General features: G+C 38.8%; 1 protein-coding gene and 1 long non-coding RNA gene across 2 annotated transcripts; one reads left to right on the top strand and one right to left on the bottom strand.

Annotated features, from left to right (window-relative positions):
* Nucleotides 1-637: 637 nt before the first annotated feature.
* On the bottom strand, nucleotides 638-4,585 carry LOC117296663 (C-type lectin lectoxin-Thr1-like). Its single transcript, XM_033779691.1, has 2 exons — nucleotides 4,256-4,585; nucleotides 638-1,153 (listed from the first exon to the last, which is right to left on the bottom strand). Exons 1-2 carry the CDS (start codon nucleotides 4,583-4,585, stop codon nucleotides 638-640), a joined length of 846 nt encoding a protein of 281 aa, XP_033635582.1.
* Nucleotides 4,586-7,338: 2,753 nt separating this feature from the next.
* On the top strand, nucleotides 7,339-18,449 carry LOC117297056. The gene is made up of 3 exons (XR_004519851.1): nucleotides 7,339-7,425; nucleotides 17,253-17,342; nucleotides 18,121-18,449. It is a non-coding gene; the product is annotated as an uncharacterized LOC117297056 (long non-coding RNA).
* Nucleotides 18,450-18,819: the final 370 nt, after the last annotated feature.

Below are 18,819 nucleotides of genomic sequence, written 5' to 3'. Positions count from 1 at the left end.
TCGATAATTTTAGAGATAGTTGTTTCTCTTGGTAACACCAAAGACGGTGTGGGCTTCTACAAATTTCAATGCTTCAGCTGTCTGCTTTATCCGTAGCTCAGAAACGGTTAGCTTCAAAACGTGTGGTCCTTGTTTGTTTTTTTCTCTACGTAATCCTGATTTATAAGGAAATTTATCAAGAAAAATCCAATAAAAGTTGCATGTGTAAGTTTCAGCTGAACATAGCGTCTACTTGTTGAGAAAACAACCGAAAACTGTCCCGGTATTTTAACACGAACGTCGAATCCATCCACGTTTAGCGAGGTGGCAGGAGATACCAACTGCATCTCTGGCCGCAGCGGAAAGGGTGGGAACGATTCATGTATGAACCAGTTTTTTTTTCTTCAGATTTATTGTTTCTGGAGTAAAAAATATATCCAGCGACCACATTATTTTGAAGAGAATTCTGTCTCAAAAAAGTTTATAGTATCAACAGCTGCAGTGCTTTTCCAAGTAATTTTGTTATAATTTTTGTTATAGTCACTCATGTTATGGAGTAGGCCTACTCGCCAACCTATGACCATACCTTTAAGTTGAACATGTATCAACATAATTTCAGGGAGTGTTCAACTAAGCTGAAGTGGGTATTGCAGTTTTATTATCGGTGAGGTCGGTACTGGTATCGTTGAAGCATCTTGCAGATATAAGGTAACTTATAATGACAAGGGTAATCATTCCAACCCATATTAGCCCCCATGTGGACACAATCCTCGTTACCAGCTGCGTTATCAGGTTGGTTAGGATACCACCAGTCTTGGGGCCCGGTGGGTTGACCGTCCTGCCACACCCAGTTCCCTTCTATGGCGATGTCCGTAAACCCGATCCAGGCACTACCGTGCTGAATGTACCCAGCGAGGAACGCAGCTTCGTCCGTGTCCAGTACCGAGGTGACATGGGACTCTCGGCCGCCTTGCGCCCGGGCGTTGCAGTTGCTCTCGGCGGTGTTGAAAGTCTCTTGTTGTTCCACGTACAGATAGCAATGCCGTCTGTAAGCATCCCATCCCAGCGGGCAGAGACAGCCTGCATGCCCGTAGTGCACGATACCTGCTAGTAGAAGTAACAACTTGAAGTCGAAGAGGAAATGCATTCTTCTATCTCTAGTAGTCTTTGGTTTCTGTAATCAAAAAGAACAAAGTCAAGAGAGGGAGATGATGCCAGTTCAAAATGTTTATTAATATTTAGGGATCATTATTGTGCGTGTTTATTATATATAGTTGTGTGTTGTGTGTATATATATAAAATAAAAAAAAATGATTGGTAGCTTTGTGGGAAAGTTTTTAGTTATCTTTGTTTAGTTGAAATTGACGCAATATCTTGAATAATTAATCCTGCCCTTCATTTGATGGTTCCTAATTGACTGAAATGTCAACAGTGACAACCCTAGAGTAAATCATTCATAATTCATAATATTGAACTGGTTGGGAAGTGAGTGACTGTTCAAATAGGCGTGTAATCCATAGTATGCCAACATTGACTGCATCGGGTGCTAGCCATGCTTTAAACAACGACATCCGAAGTGATACTTGGCTGGTTTTATGGGGTGTCGTGCGCCGAGCGGATAAGATCACCCACAGCTCTAGGCCCAGATTCATAGATCTGCTTTAGCACAAAAAGCAGCTAAGCACAGCAAAAACATGCTTACCAGATTAAGGTTACCAGCCAAACTACTATGTCACATGTACAAAATGTGCCTGATATGTTTTGTTTAAAGGAACATGTTGCCTTGGATCGGACGAGTTGGTCGATGAAAAGCGTTATAACCGTTTGTTATAAAATGCATACTGGTAGAAAGATGTTTTAAAAGTAGAATACAATGATCAACACAAGTTTGCCTCGAAATTGCGTGGTTTTCCTTTTACTTTACGAACTAACACGGTCAGCCATGGACTCCCATAAATGGCCGACTTTGTTAGTCGACGAGGTAAAAGGGAAACCACGCAATTTCGAGTGATACTTGTGCGGATCATTATATTCTACTTTTAAAATATCTTTCTAATCACAGGCATTTTAAAACAAACGGTTACAAACGCTTTTCAAAGACCAACTCGTCCGACCCAAGGCACCGTGTTCCTTTAAGCAGCCCTATGACATTGTACCCTGGTGTTTCTGTTCAGTATAGTGTGGGTTCAAATCCCTGTCGTGAAAGTTGTGTCCCTGAGCGAGACATTTCAACAGAATTGCTTCTCTACACCCAGGGGTAAAATGGGTACCTGTGAGGACAGAGATAAGTCTCGCGATTGATTTAGCTTTAGTAGCACATTATTTGTTGCACATGCTACAGCATGCTGAGATGGTGTGACCAGGGGCCAATTTCATAAAGCCGTTTAGCTGAAAATTCTGCCAAGCAAGTTCCTTTGTTAATAAAGAAAAAAAATAGCAAGAAATGGGTCTGAACATACCCCAACTCCCCACATAAACCCCCTCAAACAAACAAAACCACAAACCCACCAAAAAACACACAAAACAAAACAAACCACAACATTACAATGTCACTTGTGTGTAAAGGCGTAGGTTGAAATCCCGCTCTGCTGGTAAACATTTCTCTCTATTTCTACCTCCATGGTTCAACCACAAATCATTTAAAATTTACTCAGTCAGTTTTGCCTTTGGTATTTTATTCAATGCTATAAATAACAATACTAACGACATGGTCACTCGGCTGTTTCTTCACTTGTGTCCTCGACTCTTTGGGACTTTTAATACTAACAATACGAAGCAATATCAATCAGTGATTTACATGTACAGCAGTGGAGCTCCATAAACTGACCAGCTGGACAGAATTTTAGATTGTCCTTCAATGGTTAAAATGAAAGTATTACGTTTGGTATTATAATCACTCTCAAAATGAATGGCAATAAAACCATTTGGTTAGAAAGCCTTTACAGCAGCTTTCGATAGTTTGGAACATTTTGTGAAATATACTTCGAAGTAAGTCCGTTATGTAAAAATACATGCCCCATAATTTGAATTTGAGAAGCGTTATTGTCAGTAATTATTATTCTTCATGCGTTGATTGTCATAAATGAGACCACATTAATAAGGTAGATGAGACCACATTTAATAAGGTTCGTCTGACGGTATACACCTCATTGGATTAAAACAATTGAACGGTTAAAAAAACAGTGGTTTACTTTGCTATATACCTCTGGAAAGTGAAAACACTGGCGAATTGGATCGTGGTTAAAATTCGGAAGATGTTAAATGTAAAAGTGGTTCAATAACTTTGTTGTACACAAAGTGTTCATTCAAAGTTTCTTTCAAGACATGTGCTTGCTTTTCAAAGCCAGTGAATTCATTGGATAAAAGTGCAGTGACGTAAACTTTCTATCTGCGTTTTGACTGGTCCGAGGTGACGTTTGCAGCTGCACGAAAGGTGATTATGGACGGGGACTGACCTACGCTAGAGGTCACTCTCTGGCGTTATTCACGAGCCTTGAAGTGTGACGTCAGAATGTTCAGGCTAGGTGTGGCGGGACTGGGCTTCTAGTGGGTGCGTTCGTTTAGCTTCCCCGGGTCGACCCCGGTGTGTGGCGTTTTCTTTTTCCAGGACGAACGTGTGCAGATAATTACCTACGTTCGTCCTGGTGAAAAAAAACCGCTACACACGGGGGTCGACCCAGGGAAGCTAAACGAACGCACCCAATGTTTCAAGAACAACTGTCACATTTTGCTGGCGTTTTTGTTGGCGTTTAGGAGTATCTTTCCCCAAACATTGTTATCTGTATCTGTCGATTACTGCAACAAACTCCCCAAAGGACATGTAAGTTGTGTGGTGTGGTGTGGCAAGTAGACAAAATTGAGTGGTAACATTTGTATTAGTTCTTATTGGTTGAAGGTTGAAGGGTGGGTGAACGAGATTGATGATGATATCCTAGTGAGAGTTTGACTTCCCTGCGTGGTTGGAGCATCTTTCTCTATATGGTTGGAGTTAATATATTGGTCAGTGTCGATAGCAGTTTTATGATGGATAGATTCACACTCCGAGTGTTAACTTGGAGATTGCTCTACGGTCCTCCTTCTACTTCTACCCCAATTGTTCCTTCAAAGGTTTCCATTGTTAGTCACTCGGTCGGTGTTGGTATCGCTGTAACATCTTGCACACGTACGGATACTTAGTGTTTGAACACAAATAATTAGACCACTTTCGATTAGGAACAGTTGGGTACATGAGAATACAGTTCTCATCAGATGGATATAAACTGGATGGGTAGCTTACACCCCAATTGGTGAACAAGTATGGTTCTCCGTCGGTCCATTGCCACGAGGAGTAGCTATAGTAGCCTTTAAGACCTATCCAGAAATATGTCCTCTCGGCTAACTCCGCGATGAAATCCGATTCCCCATCATCTAGTACCGAAGCGAGGTGGGATTCGCGACCGTTGAGGCTCTTGCTAAGACAGATTGTTTCGGCATTGTAGAAGAATTCCGGTCGTGACACGTAAAGATAGCAGTGCCTGGCGTAGACGGACCAACCTTTGGGACAAACACACTTTGCATGCCCTGATGACGGCAACATCAACATCATCAAAATCATGTAGAACTTCATGGTGGTGATGAAGTGCAGAAAACAATTTTTTGTCAAGTGATTGTTATAAATGGCTCTCAAAGTAACCTTTTTAAAGTTATAGGGACCACCACAGCCGACGACGAGTATTAGGTTTTAGTGCTAGAGCATTACCCTGTTTTCTTCTTTTATACCCTGTTTTCTTCTTTTATATCGAAGGAAACAGTGATTGATAACCTGAATTGGCCTACAGTGAGTTAAACATTAGTAACTATATTAACTGAAACCTATCGCTGGACCGTGCTCGATTTCCGCAAAAATATATCAATCAAAAATCAAAATTTGGATCTTTGAGGAAAACCATCGACTTTCTTGGTCGATACGAGCAAAGGCTTTTAAAGTGCAAAAACCATTGAGAGTCGATACTTGTGTACATCGGTTGGCCTATACACAACATGTATCTGGCCCTTGGCTCAGTGGTGTACAATAACTATGGACCAAAGGCAGTGGACACTATTGGTAATTGTCAAAGACTAGCCTTCACAGTTGGGGTATCTCAACATATGCATAAAACAAACCTGTGAAAATTTGAGCTCAATCGGTCTTCGAACTTGCGAGATAATAATGAAAGAAAAATCACCCATGTCACACGAAGTTCTGTGCATTTAGATGGTTGAATTCGAGACCTCAAGTTCTAAATCTGAGGTCTCGAAATCAAATTCGTGGAAAATTACTTTCTACTCGAAAACTATGGCACTTCAGAGGGAACCGTTTCTCACAGTATTTTATACCATCAACCTCTCCCCATTATACTCGTCACCAAGAAAGGTTTTATGCTAAAAATTATTTTGAGTAATTACCAGTAGTGTCCACTGCCTTTAAGATGCTGCCACCATCTTGGTCTTATTCCTTGTAACCAACAACAGAAATGAATGCTAGGCATTCATTGTATAAATAGGAACCAGACTATTTCTCCCTCCAGCCTTGGCTTATTATTTTTGTTGTGTATATATTTTTTAATCGGAGATTGCCTAACATTATAGGCCACGGCCATTCCAAGGTGAGGGCTACTCTTTACTGATTTGGGCGATCGACCCAAATTAGGGCCATCGACCCAAATCAACTGTCACCAGGGGCCTGTTGCCACTTAAAACTGGGGCAAGAACATATATGTTATCCACTTTATAGTCCGTAAGGATGTAGGCATGGGTATCATTCACTAGTTAGGAGCCCGATGGGTGGTCGAGCAGAATGCACTACCTTAATGGCATGCACAAATTAAGTACAACTTGTGGTATCATTAAACATTGGTCAGGCAAAATATTAAGCGTAAAGCGCAATAAGTTTTAGGATCTTTGGGGGCTGAAACAGGGTTACCTCCAACATAGATCGTAAGGCATGGATCATCCACTAAAGGAGCCTGGCTGGCCGGCAGAATGCACTTTCTTCCAAACTTAACATTGGTTTATGGGAGAAAGTCAAGATGGCCGCACCATGATAATGGTATAAAGTGCGAGAGATCGAGACTCGGATACATACACGCGGCGTGTAACCCCAAACAAACACAATTTATTGAACTATTTGAATATTTTGATGGTTTTTTTTTATCAGGGGACTGTGGAAATGTCTGTGTTTACGCACTCCCACACACATACCCTCGATCAATGAGAGGCACATGTTACTTTCCCATTCGAGGTGAAGAACTGGGATTTTTTTATGCACTGGACAACTACTTCGGTAGTTGTCAAAGACCTCTGATAATGCGTAAAATAACAAATTTTGAAAATTCATAATTTGTTTTACTCATTGGATGCAATGTCATGGATGAACATGCGGTGGACGTTCCTTTACAATCTGTATTTTAATTGGTCCGGGTGATGCAGCTGACAAACATCACCTCGGACCAATCAAACACACACCTTAATTTCGTAACGCACCTTAATTTTGGTCTTCTATGCAGATGCATGCAGTGTCCATAATGCTGTATTCATAAATACCTCAGACAGTTTCGCTATTCCTATTGGTGGAGAGCGCGTCACGTAGGCGTGTATAAACCTTGTTTATAACCAGTAACACGGCTGAAACAGTTGTGCCACAGTCACGCGCGACGCGCACAGCATTCCCTTATAAAGAGTTGTTTACCCGAGGGCAGCAGAGGGCTCTACCATTTCATAGCTGGAGGGGTGTTGTGTTGAGATATAATTGAACAATTATAATTTTTGCATTTATTTTACTTTTTTTACCAAAAAGTGTTGATGTTTTTGACCAAAAAGGTATTTATGAATGGGAATCAAGTGTGTTGAATCGGTTTTCAACTAGTGGTTTAAACCCGCCGAGGCCTGGTTCTTGATAATTTACCTCGACTTCGTCTCGGTAAAACTATCAAGAACCAGGCCTCGTTGGGATTCAACCACTCGTTGAAAACCTCTTCACCACGTACATATTAATTCCCTTGTTTATGTACAGTTCATCATACTTTGGTATGTAGGGCCGTGTCCGAATGTTTCGACTTTGGCTGCGGCTACGGCTAGATCAGCGCGTCTGTCAGTGTTGAAGAATAGCAGACGCGCGCGCCCTAGCCGTAGCTGTAGCCGAAGTCGCCAATTCGGACACGGCCTAAGATCTGGCGTCATTCACGAGCCTCGAAGTGTGACGTCAGATTGTTATTCTTGTGTAAAGTATTACGAATTTCAAAAGAGGGCGCTATTAGTTGCATCTTATTTTGTGTGTGTGGTCCCTGTGCTCCTTGATAGAAGTAGTACTGACATTGTGTATACCATGTGTACCACTCTATGTGTGTCAGTGTGACATCTTAGACTATAATGCAATGGACGAGGCAGAAGGTAATGATCACATTGATGAAGTACAACTCTCAGTATTTGGTAAGTTAGTGGTAAAGTGGGACCTTTTAAAACTTTTACTTCCAAGTACCATACCATGCACGTAAATGCAGCACCATGCCGCTGCGGTTCGTACCGTCTGACTGACAGTCGTGTTGACAGTTGGTAGATCACATCTTCCTTATAAATCTGTGAGAACGTTGAGGCACTGCTCTTCATTCAACCTCCAACAGCTCCTTTGTTTCTAGACTTTCTTCCTTATATATCTTTTAGAATGTTGAGGCACTACTCTTCATTCAACCTCCATCCTGAGCTCCTTTGTTTCTATGCTTTCTTTCTTATAAATCTATTAGAATGATGAGGCGCTACTCTTCATTCAGCCTCCAACAGCTCCTTTGTTTCTATGCTTTCTTCCTTAAAAATCTGGTAGAATGTTGAGGCACTACTGTGCATTGAAACTCTACCACTAACTGGACGTCTCTCTGCTCAACAAAATATGCTTCAGAGTCCAATATAAGTCTCCCATAAACTACAATGTACTTTACTATATTGACTTTTTCCCTGATCCCACTCAACCTATGAAATCTTTCCAAACTGTATCAAGCTTTAAACTGCATGGTTTGTACATCTCTGATATATTGCATCCCATTCCTTTAGATGTAGTGTAACTAGCAATGTGTTTAAAGGTAGTGGGCACTATTGGTAATTACTCAAAATAATTATGAGTAATGGGGAGAGGTTGATAGTGTAAAACACTGTGAGAAACAGCTCGGACAGCTCCCTCTGAATCTGAAGTAACAAAGTTTTTGAGAAAGAAGTAATTTTCCACAAATTTGATTTTGAGACCTCAGAATTTGATTTTGAGGTCTCGAAGTCAAACATTGGGTGTTTTTTCTTTCATTATTATCTTGCAACTTCGACTTCCAATTGAGTTCAAATTTTCACGGGTTTGTTATTTTATACATATGTTGAGATACACCAAGTGAGAAGATTGGTCTTTGACAATTACCAATAGTGTCCAGTGTCTTTAATTTTAAATTCATAATTATCCATGCTATGATATGGCATTGCTGGTACTTGCTCCTTGATGTCATTAAAGACTTTCAGTGTTAAGTGTTGAACGAAGAATGGGATTTGAACCAAAGACCTCCGGATATATACGTGCACAGCTGTATGTATGGCTTTTGACTTGCACTCCAAAACAAAGATATTGGCAAAATAGGGAGACCGCAAACAAAGGGCTAGACAGCTCAGTTGGTAGAGCACAGACACAATAATCTGTAGGTCGTTCGTTCAACTATTGCTCTAGTAAATTTTACTTTGTTCAACCCCAGATGATACGTAGGCCTACATGTAATGTACTTTGCTGAATGTCAACACAAATCAGCTACTGTGGTACTAGACTAAAATATAATAGTCTTGACATCAGAAGTAGCGTTTTGTAAATTTTGTACTTTTTACACAATTATGTGATTGTTGCTATTTTTAAGATGTACTTTGACCTTTTCAGCTTATGCTGCTGGTCATTTTGGTGTATATTATATACCAATAAAACAAAATTAAAAATAAAAAAACTCAAGAATGAAGCATCGATCCTGCACCTGGGAATCAAAGCTTTCATTAAACTGTGCAATTAAAGCACCAATAAGTTTATGTGATGATATTCTGAGCGTTAGCTGAATGAAAGCTACACTTTTGGTCAAACTTAAGTCTTCACATTCTCAAATACATTCATAAAGGACACCTTAGGTAGAAGTGTCTGGGTTGATACAGTATGCTCATGTCAGTGGATCTTTATTGACCTACATGTAATGGTCAAAGAAATGTACAAATATACACATCTGGCCCAATTTTCTTGCTCTGCTTACCTGATGCAAAGATTTTGCGCTTACATAAGCAGGGAGTTCTGCGCTTATATCAAGTATGTTTCACAGGTTAGCTGTGAATTTTTACTTGTGCGCATGCAAAACATGTGCTTACCCAGTAAGTGGAGAATGATGATTGTAAGCGCAGAATTCAGCGGTGAGCAGAGCAAGAAAATTGGGCTTGGATCATTGCAATCATGTGAATTATTCTGAAAGTTAGAGTTGGAATCACCTTCAATGTTTGGGATGAACAGATTAATGAACCTCTCAATCATGATCTTAGTAATTAGTTATAGTATTGCCGGCTTAATATAGGGTGATTAATTGCACATCAGATCTTGAAGTGAATTCTTCTAAAAGTTGGGAGTTGGAATAAACTTCAATGTTCAGGATAAACAGAATAGCTGACTTTTTGTACATGATTGCAAACTGCATCAATATTTATCTTAATAAGTAGTTATAGTGTTGCCGGCTATATAGGGTCACTAATTGCACATCAGATTTAGAAGTGAATTATTCTAAAAGTTGGAGTTAGAGTCAACTTCAATGTTTAGGATAAACAGAATGGTGAACTTTCTATGTGATTGCAAAATGAATTTTAATACATTTTTTGTGGTGACATTCTTAATGTTAGCTAAATGAAAACTACACTTTTGTTAAAGTTGATTCATAAATTTTCTGAACACTTTGTATAAGGACACCATATGTATGAGTGTCCATGTTGAGGAAACGTGTTCCTGTCATGTGCTCCTTCATTGACCTAATGGTCATAATAATTGCATCTGGGCCCAATTTCATGGCTCTGCTTACTGTAAGCAAAGAATCAGTGCTTATACACAAGCAGGATTTCAGCGCTTACTTCCAGCGTTGTTAGCAGGTAATTTGTGTTTGTGCGCGTACATACTCTAGGCGTTCTTCACTTACACAGCTACATGTAGCAAAAAATGGTGCTTGCCCAGTAAGTGGAGAATGGTAATTGTAGGTGCAGAATTCATCGGCAAGCAGGGGGGGAGCCATGAAATAGGGCCTGGATCATTGCAATAATGTGAATTATTCTGAAAGTTGGAGTTGGAATCAACTTCAATGTTTGGGATGAACAGATTGGTGAACCTCCATGATTGCTATGCATCACTCATGATCTTAGTAATTAGTCATAGTGTTCCGGCTATATAGGGTCACTAATTGCACATCAGATCTTGAAGTGAATTATTCTAAAAGTTGGAGTTGGAGTCAATTTCAATGTTTAGGATAAACAGAATGGTAAACTTTCTCCATGATTGCTAAAGGCATCAATCTTGATCTTAATAGTTAATCATAGTATACTGTCGGCTATATAGGGTCATTAGTTGCACATCAGATCTTGAAGTGAATTATTCTAAAAGTTAGAGTTTGAATCAACTTTAATGTTTAGGATAAGAGAGGAATGTTAAACTTAATTCTGATTTGCCAAATACATCAATCTTGATATCAGTCATGTTCTATTACAATTTGATATTATAAGTAGTATTATCATTATCAATTATGATACAGTATGCTCCTGTCGGTGCTTCTTTATTGACCCAGTGGTCATAAGCATGTTCAAACAAACCTCAGATCATTGCAATCATGTGAATTATTCTTAAAGTTGTGGTTGCAGTCAACTTCAATATTTAGGATAAACAGAAAGGCAAACTTTCCTCGTGATTGCAAAATGCATCAATCTTGATTTTAGTAATAAGTCATAGTATTGCCGGCAATATCACTAATTGCACATCAGATTTTGAAGTGAATTATTCTGAAAGTTAGAGTTGGAGTCAACTTCAATGTTTGGGATGAACAGATTGGTGAACCTCTCAATCATGATCTCGGTCGTGTTCTATAGCAGTGTGAGTCAAAAAGAAGTTGGCCAGGATTGGTGATTTTTTTTTTCAATACAAACAAATGACACTCACAAGTTTAGTAAAACATATTTCAACGTGCAATCTCTTGCCCATTAGAAAAAAATACTGAAAGAAATGGATCATTCCTATGAGGAGTTATGTCTGTTTTAATAAAGGTACTCATTTTGCAAGCTGTCCATGGAATACTTGACAAAACGAATGAATGACTTTTCTATGATGTTTAGATTCAGTGTAGCACTACAACCATAGACAGCTACAAACATAAGTGCTTTCAGTAAAACCGGCAAAACTTCTCTAAGAAATAATACATTTGTTTCATTCTTTTTTTCAGATAAGCAGGAAAGAATGGTTTTTTTAATATTTGGGGTTTTGAGTGTCAGTTGTTGCTTTGCTATTAAATCATCAACCTTGGTCAACTTCTTTTTGACTCACCCTGTATTACAATTTGATATTATACATAAGTGCAAGTCAGTGAATTATTCTAAAAGTTGGGGTTGCAGTCAACTTCAATGTTAAGGATAAACAGAATGGTAAACTTTCCTTAGGATTGCTAAATACATCAATATTGATCTCAGTCAGTTTCCATTGCACTTTGACATTTGAATCAAAAGTTAAGTTTTCTGCACATGGTTTCTTTGTAGCATGTCGGTGTTGTGGAAAAACAAATAATATATAATGGAGAATGGGATGAAGTTTTAGTGTCAGTGCATCGGCTTTCGACGGCTTGTATTTGTTTTATTACATGCGATTGTGATCAAGTAATATTTTAATGGGAAGCTTTCTGCCATCATTATCTTTTAAAGTCAGTGGACACTATTGGTAATAACAAACCTGTGAAAATTTGAGCTCAATTAGTCGTCGAAGTTGCGAGATAGCTATGAAAAGAAAAAAAAAAACTGTCAGACGGTGTTGTGTGCTTTCAGATGCTTGATTTCGAGACCTCAAGATCTAAATCTGACGTCTCAAAATCAAATTCGTGGAAAATTACTTCTTAAATCTTTCTCGAAAACTACGTCACTTCAGAGGGAGCCGTTTCTCACAATGTTTTTTACTACCAACCTCTCCCCATTACTCGTTACCAAGTAAGGTTTCATGCTAATAACTATTTTGAGTAATTACCAATAGTGTCCACTGCCTTTCAGTTTAAAATGTAAATCGGTGGACAGTGTGTTTTGTGTCGTACAAAAAGTACCCAAACACTTAAGATGTTTTCAACTTGTTTAGATCGGAGAATTAATGGTATCATGCAACTGGATGATGATTGGATAGTGTAATCAACATTATCAATATACCATTCTCGCTTCTTCATGAATATTCCTTTTGCCAAATTAAGTTTTTGCACACCAAGTTGTGGAATGGCCTCCCTGCGCTGTGGTACTATGCCGCCTGCGAACCCAGGGTTGGCCGGGTTCCAGAACCCTTAAACTGCTGACTCGACGGTGGGGTACGCACAGTGATTTGGTCAGACCACGAATTGATGTGTGGGTCCTAAATTTGGGGGAATTTTTTTTTTATGAAATAGTTTTTAAACAGAAATTCAACAAAAACATAGGCCTATATAGGCCTATAAATGGTAAACTTATAATATTAGATAAATTACATTTTTTGTAATGCTGAAGTCAGAATCATGCCTTTAATCCTCTGAGATACACACTTTCCATTGACAGCACAAGGTGGAATGTAACACTGTTCACAAAGTGCTTCTCTTCCCATATGTTTTATATATTATTAGTACAATTGTTTAGTAGAAGTAAGCTTGAAAGGCTTGGTGTTGTCGACACACACTGTAATGGTTTCAAATTTAAGGGAAAATATATATAAATAATTTGTATAATTACATTAATTTGTCATGTATGTAAAACTTTGTGGTACCAAATGGGGTTATAACAGTGCAATTTAATCATTGAATAGTTTGTGTTGTTTAGTTCAGAGTTTGTTCAAAGACTTGTTGGAATTGGGAGAGGGAGGGGACAGGGCAGTTTGGAAAAGAGAGGGAACTATTGACCCAATTCACCTGGCGTCATCAGAATAATCTTGTATGCGCCAATTTGGTGGTCAATGTCAACGTGTGTTATTCAGAGAAGTGCGCATTTTAGGCGATGCGGCGTTTACACGCAAGTATATTGACCACCAACATAGTGAGCATAGCATCAGACACCGCGTGTGACGCGCGTGCAAGGGGTCAATAGCCCACCTCTTGATCTACCACTCTAAGAAAAAGAAATACATGGCTTCATTTTAAAAATTGTACATGTTCATTTTATAGCCCTTTTCACAATACTCTATTCAATGGGGCAACCCCGCGGAACAACGGCCAGCTCTTTCACACTTTGCTCACTTTATCCCACATCTACCTGGCAAATGGGCATACCCCAGACAATAGACCTTTATCATGGTGCAGCCATCTTGAATTTCTCCCATTGATATCAATGTAACCAAACCGAGGCTGGAAGAACAAAACAGTCTGGTTCCCTTTTGAAAAATGATTATTAACATTCATTTTAAGTTATTCGGTACGAGGAACATGCCAAAAATGGAGGCAGCATGACAAAGGTCTATAGCCACCCTGTTTTGGAGAAGGGGTTAGTGGTAATACATCAGAGTATTCTTGATTATGTGCAACCAGAACCCTGTGGAATGGACCTATACATGTTGGCGGGGACAGTGTGAGAGTGCGCGAGGTAACAGTGGGGTCTAAAATCTCCTGAGGCTTCACTGGGGCTGTGTTCAATGGGGATAAGAGATACAGTGTGAAGGGGGCTAATGTTGACATCTGCAACATTGGACAAACTTAAATAGGTCCGATACAGTTCCTGCTTTGGACCCTCTTGTTTGAGTTGGAAGCATGTCAATCCAGCGACCAGTACTTTTCTCTTTCCAGCAGGATAGATGGAGGGCATAAGAAAAGCATGTCATACTTATTGTGGTCTTCAGCTCTAAGATGTATTGCAAAAGTTTCATTAAATATTGGCTATGGGCGGGGTGATGGGGTTGGGGTTGGGATGCAATGATAGTATTTAACAAACAAAACTTAATGTATCATCAAAGGAATACCTCTTTAAGAAAATAAGTGATGGTCGATACAACATTAATAGCTCTTCATTTGGGTAAAGTCAACACATATTAAATCAGAGCCTCATCTCTGCTACCAAGTAAAATTATTGTTGTGGACAATTCTGCCTGATGTTCTCATCATGTTAATACTTCATGCAACTGTTTTAAAGGGAAGGTACACGTTTGGTAATTACTCAAAACAAATATTAACTTAAAAACTTACTTGGTAACGAGCATTGGAGAGCTGTTGATAGTATAAAACATTGTGAGAAACAGCTCCCTCTAAAGTAGCATAGATTTTGAGAAAAGAGGTAAATTCTCACTAAAACATTAAAAGACATCTAGCTAGAAGTCTTTTATTCCTATCTGAATGCACACAAATTCGTCCAACAAGGGTGTTTTTTTCTCTAATCACTTTCTCGCAACTTTGATGACCAATTTAGCTCAATTTTCACAGGCTTGTTACTTTATGGCTATGTTGGGATACACCAAGTGAGGAGACTGGTCTTTGACAACTACCAAACGTGTACCTTCCCTTTAAGATCTGTAACCAGGAATAACAGGGAGGCAAAACAGGTCTGACATTTGCAGTGGATGTATACTTGGATTTCATAGCCAACCAGTTTATGGCATCGAATTCAAGTTCTGGTGGTTAAGTCCTCTGAATGTGGGTTCGAATCCCTGTCATGACACAGTCTTGTGTCCTTGAGATGCTTTACTGTAATTGCTTCTCTTCACCTAGGGGTGTATAAATGGGTACCTGTGAGGGTAGAGGTTGATATTGTGAATGAAAATTAATGGTGAAATAAACAGGGCACTAATGTAAAGTAAAATGCATTGTGTGGTTTAGTGTGCAATTAGTAAAAATAAAGTATTTGAAAACACGAAGTGTATAGACGATGTGACCTATGTTTACATTCAAACCGCCCTCTGTTGACAGAACACTGTACACGTCATGTTTCGCCGGGCAAAAAGTCGCGTAGTTATATGGTAAGATTGCGTGTACTTTCTATTTGGCTGCCAAAACACGAAGGTTTTGCCCGGCGGTATGCGCGCGAATCATGTTATGGTTTTCGAGTGGCGTCAGAGGTCACATCGGCTATACACAGGCCATTCATGACCTTCAATCCTCCATTGAAATCTCAAACATCTACTTAGGTTTTATGAATGGGAAAATACAACTTACAAAGTGATAAGGTAAAAACCTTTATTTTTCAAATCCATTTAAAACAAATTGAGTCTTCTTAAAGAGTTTAATTTACAAGATGTATATATATACCATCTATTTATCTCATTATTTAAAGGTACTGGACTCTATTGGTAATTAATCAAAAATAGTTGTTATCATCAAAACTTATTTGGTTACGAGCAATGGAGAGCTGTTAATAGACCTTATCGCAAATACCAATGCGCAAGCGCAGACTGTTGAATGAGGTGCATTGTGGGATAGATATTGATCAAATTTGGATACCAGCTAGACCACAATGCACCTAATTCCAAGCTTAACGCGCGCGCCCCAGTATTTGCGAAAAGGTCTATAGTATAAAGCATTGTGAGAAACAGCTCCCTCTGAAGTAATGTAGTTCAGAAAAAAAGAAAATTTCTGTAGCCTTTTACTATGCATCTCAAAAGCACACAAAGTAATGCAACAATTTTTTTTTTTCTTTCATTATGCTCTAGCAAATTTGATGACCATTTGAGCCAAATTTTCACAAGTGAGAATTCTGGTCCTTGGCAATTACTTTAAGACCTTGACTCACAACTTCATCTTTGTTTAAGTCATGCATAATGTTTACACTCAATGTTCATAACATTGAGGACTAAACTTCTTCTGGAGTTAAAATTTTCAAAGACTTTGAATCTGGAACTTCTCTTACTTTTCAACTCTATGTACCAAGGCTTGGACACCGTGTGAAGAAACCATGGGCCCAGTCTTTTCCTCTATTCTCCTTATTCACCAAATTTATCTTCCATCTGTTTATCTCATTATTCAAGAAATTGACTGACACTTCATCTTATCTTTTTGAAGATATTTTTCTTATAGTTTTCTTGTAGACCCGTGTCTCCCTCCACTTCATCTAATTTCAGGCATGCAACTTCTCAGCTGATCAGCTGATTTCAACTGTTTCTTTTTTACTGCATCTTATTCAAGGAATTTCTTCTGCACCTTCTAACCTTATAAAAGTTCTTAATCTTACTCTTTATTTCTCTCACTCTTCCTGCTCTTCAGTTTTCAAGACCCTTGTCTCCCACCAGTCACTGCATCTTATTCAATGCATTCCTTTATCTTCTTCTCATATTTTTACTTATTTGACAATGGTTTATTTGTCCAAATAAGCCATTCAGGCCATTTATTTACAAAAATTTAGTCAAGCTCGTCCGTCTACTCATTATTTTTCTCCAAACCTTATTCTTATGCCCCCAAAGTCCACCGCGGGCAGATTTCTTTGAGCATCAGCAGGGAATGACAAAGGTGACTTTCTTTGCCTTTGGCTTGGTGACCTGTGGCTTTTTCAGGTTGATCTTGTCCGTAGCCTTGAGGCATTTAGCCTCAGCCTCCATTGACTCTTGAAATTAACCCCCCATCAAGTCTATCACCGCTAGAGGGAGCACGTCAAGACACCTTTAAAGGAACACGTTGCCTTGGATCGTTCGAGTTGGTCTTTGAAAAGCGGTTAAAACCGTTTGTTATAAAATGCATATGGTTGAAAAGATGTTTTAAAAGTAGATGCAATGATCCACACAAATTTGCCTCGAAATTGCGTGGTTTTCCTTTTACTTTGCGAACTAACACTGTCGGCCATTTATGGGAGTCAAAATTTTGACTCCCATAAATGGCAGACCGTGTTTGTCGACGAGGTAAAAGGAAAACCACGCAATTTCGAGTGATACTTGGGTGGATCATTATATTCTACATTTAAAATATCTTTCAAATCATATGCATTTTATAACAAACGGTTACAAACGCTTTTCAAAGACCAACTCGACCGATCCAAGTCAATGTGTTCCTTTAAATATCGAATACATGGGAAAACGATCTGAAAGTAATACCTTTTGTTTTTCGTCCCAGTCAATTGTAGATACAGAGGATACGATCAGCTATAGGGGAGTGTACAACTTGGCTTTGGTGTTCTGCTGGTTCTTCAACATCCTTCAAACAGTGAGCAACAAAACAGGAACCTCCAAAGACTACTCATTCATCAATAATAACCTCGGTTTCAGTTTAACCAAGCAATCAGATTCCTTTATGCAGATGACTTATTCCATCAACTAGAATTATCTGATAGATCATTACTTTTAAGGGACCTACTGCCCCCGTTCTCACAAAGTGCTGAGACAGGTCCCAAACACAAGATATGACCGGTTACACGTTTTTAGTTTTTGTGCATATATAAACAATTTCATCAATTAAGTTACAATGGGTCAAATAAGTTGCAAATTCCTTGACAACGTGAAAGAACATGTCATCCTCATCCAAAAGGTTTTTTAATTGAGATTGAAAATAGTTTTGAGTTACGACTCGTCACGCTTACGAACGATATAGTGTATGGTGAAACGGATTGTAGAACTCTAAAACCAGATTGTGTATATGAATATCAGGTGATCTCACTAAAAACTTTAAAACACAAACAAATTTCTGTTCCTCTCATCACACTAAATGAACGTCAAGTTAAAAAGATATCTACAGTTTACCTTTGAGAAAATATATCAAAGTGCTTACCAGCCCAAAGAACCTATATAAACTTGCCTTCGAGAAAGACTCTGCTCTGGTTCAAAAGCGCGCCATAAACCACCTTGTGTTTTATTTTGGTGAAAATACATTCCTTGAAATGGAAAACACCTTTTAGATATCATTTTCTAATTCTATCATTGTCCCTTTGTTTCCAAAACGTGTGGACAAATGTATAATGAGTTCTTTGTGTTTGTTTAATTTTTAGCCTGGAGTAAACTGATCTGGAAGTGACTGCAAGCTGAATGGACGGATCAACCTGATAATTGGCGTTTCAGTTCACACCAAGAAAGCAATATTCAAGATATTGGTCAAATTACTCAGAAAGCTCTGTCCCTCATTCAACTCGGTGCGACACAATAGAGACTGGGACAGAAAATATAAGTCTGATTCTATTTTGGTACGAAGAGATTCAATGTTGGTTACTTCTATTGCACATAGGGAACGTGACAAAGAAGATAGCATTCAGTTAAAGGCAGTGGACACTTGGAAGTCATTGAAAATAATTATTAGCATAAAACATTACTTGGTAACAAGTTATGGGGAGCTGTTGATAGTATAAAACATTGTGAGAAACATCTCCCTCTCTGAAGTAACATAGTTTTTTTTGAGAGAAGTAATTTACCACGAATTTGATTTCGAGACCTCAGAATTAGAATTTGTGGTCTACAAATCAAGCATCTGAAATCACACAACTTCGTGTGACAAGAGTGTTTTTTCTTTCATTATTATCCCGCAACTTCGACGACCACTTGAGTTCAAATTTGCACAGGTTTGTTATTTTGTGCATATGTTGAGATACACCAAGTGAGAAGACTGGTCTTTGACGATTACCAATAGTGTCAAGTGCCAGTCCAAAGTCAGAAGAGGATATGGGCAAACAAAGACCTCCATTTCAAATCTCAAA

The sequence above is a fragment of the Asterias rubens genome, chromosome 11 (assembly GCF_902459465.1).
Source record: "Asterias rubens chromosome 11, eAstRub1.3, whole genome shotgun sequence".
NCBI classification, from domain to species: Eukaryota; Metazoa; Echinodermata; class Asteroidea; order Forcipulatida; family Asteriidae; genus Asterias; species Asterias rubens.
The sequence above is the reverse complement of the archived record's forward strand: the minus strand, read 5'-3'. Positions and strand labels throughout refer to the sequence as shown.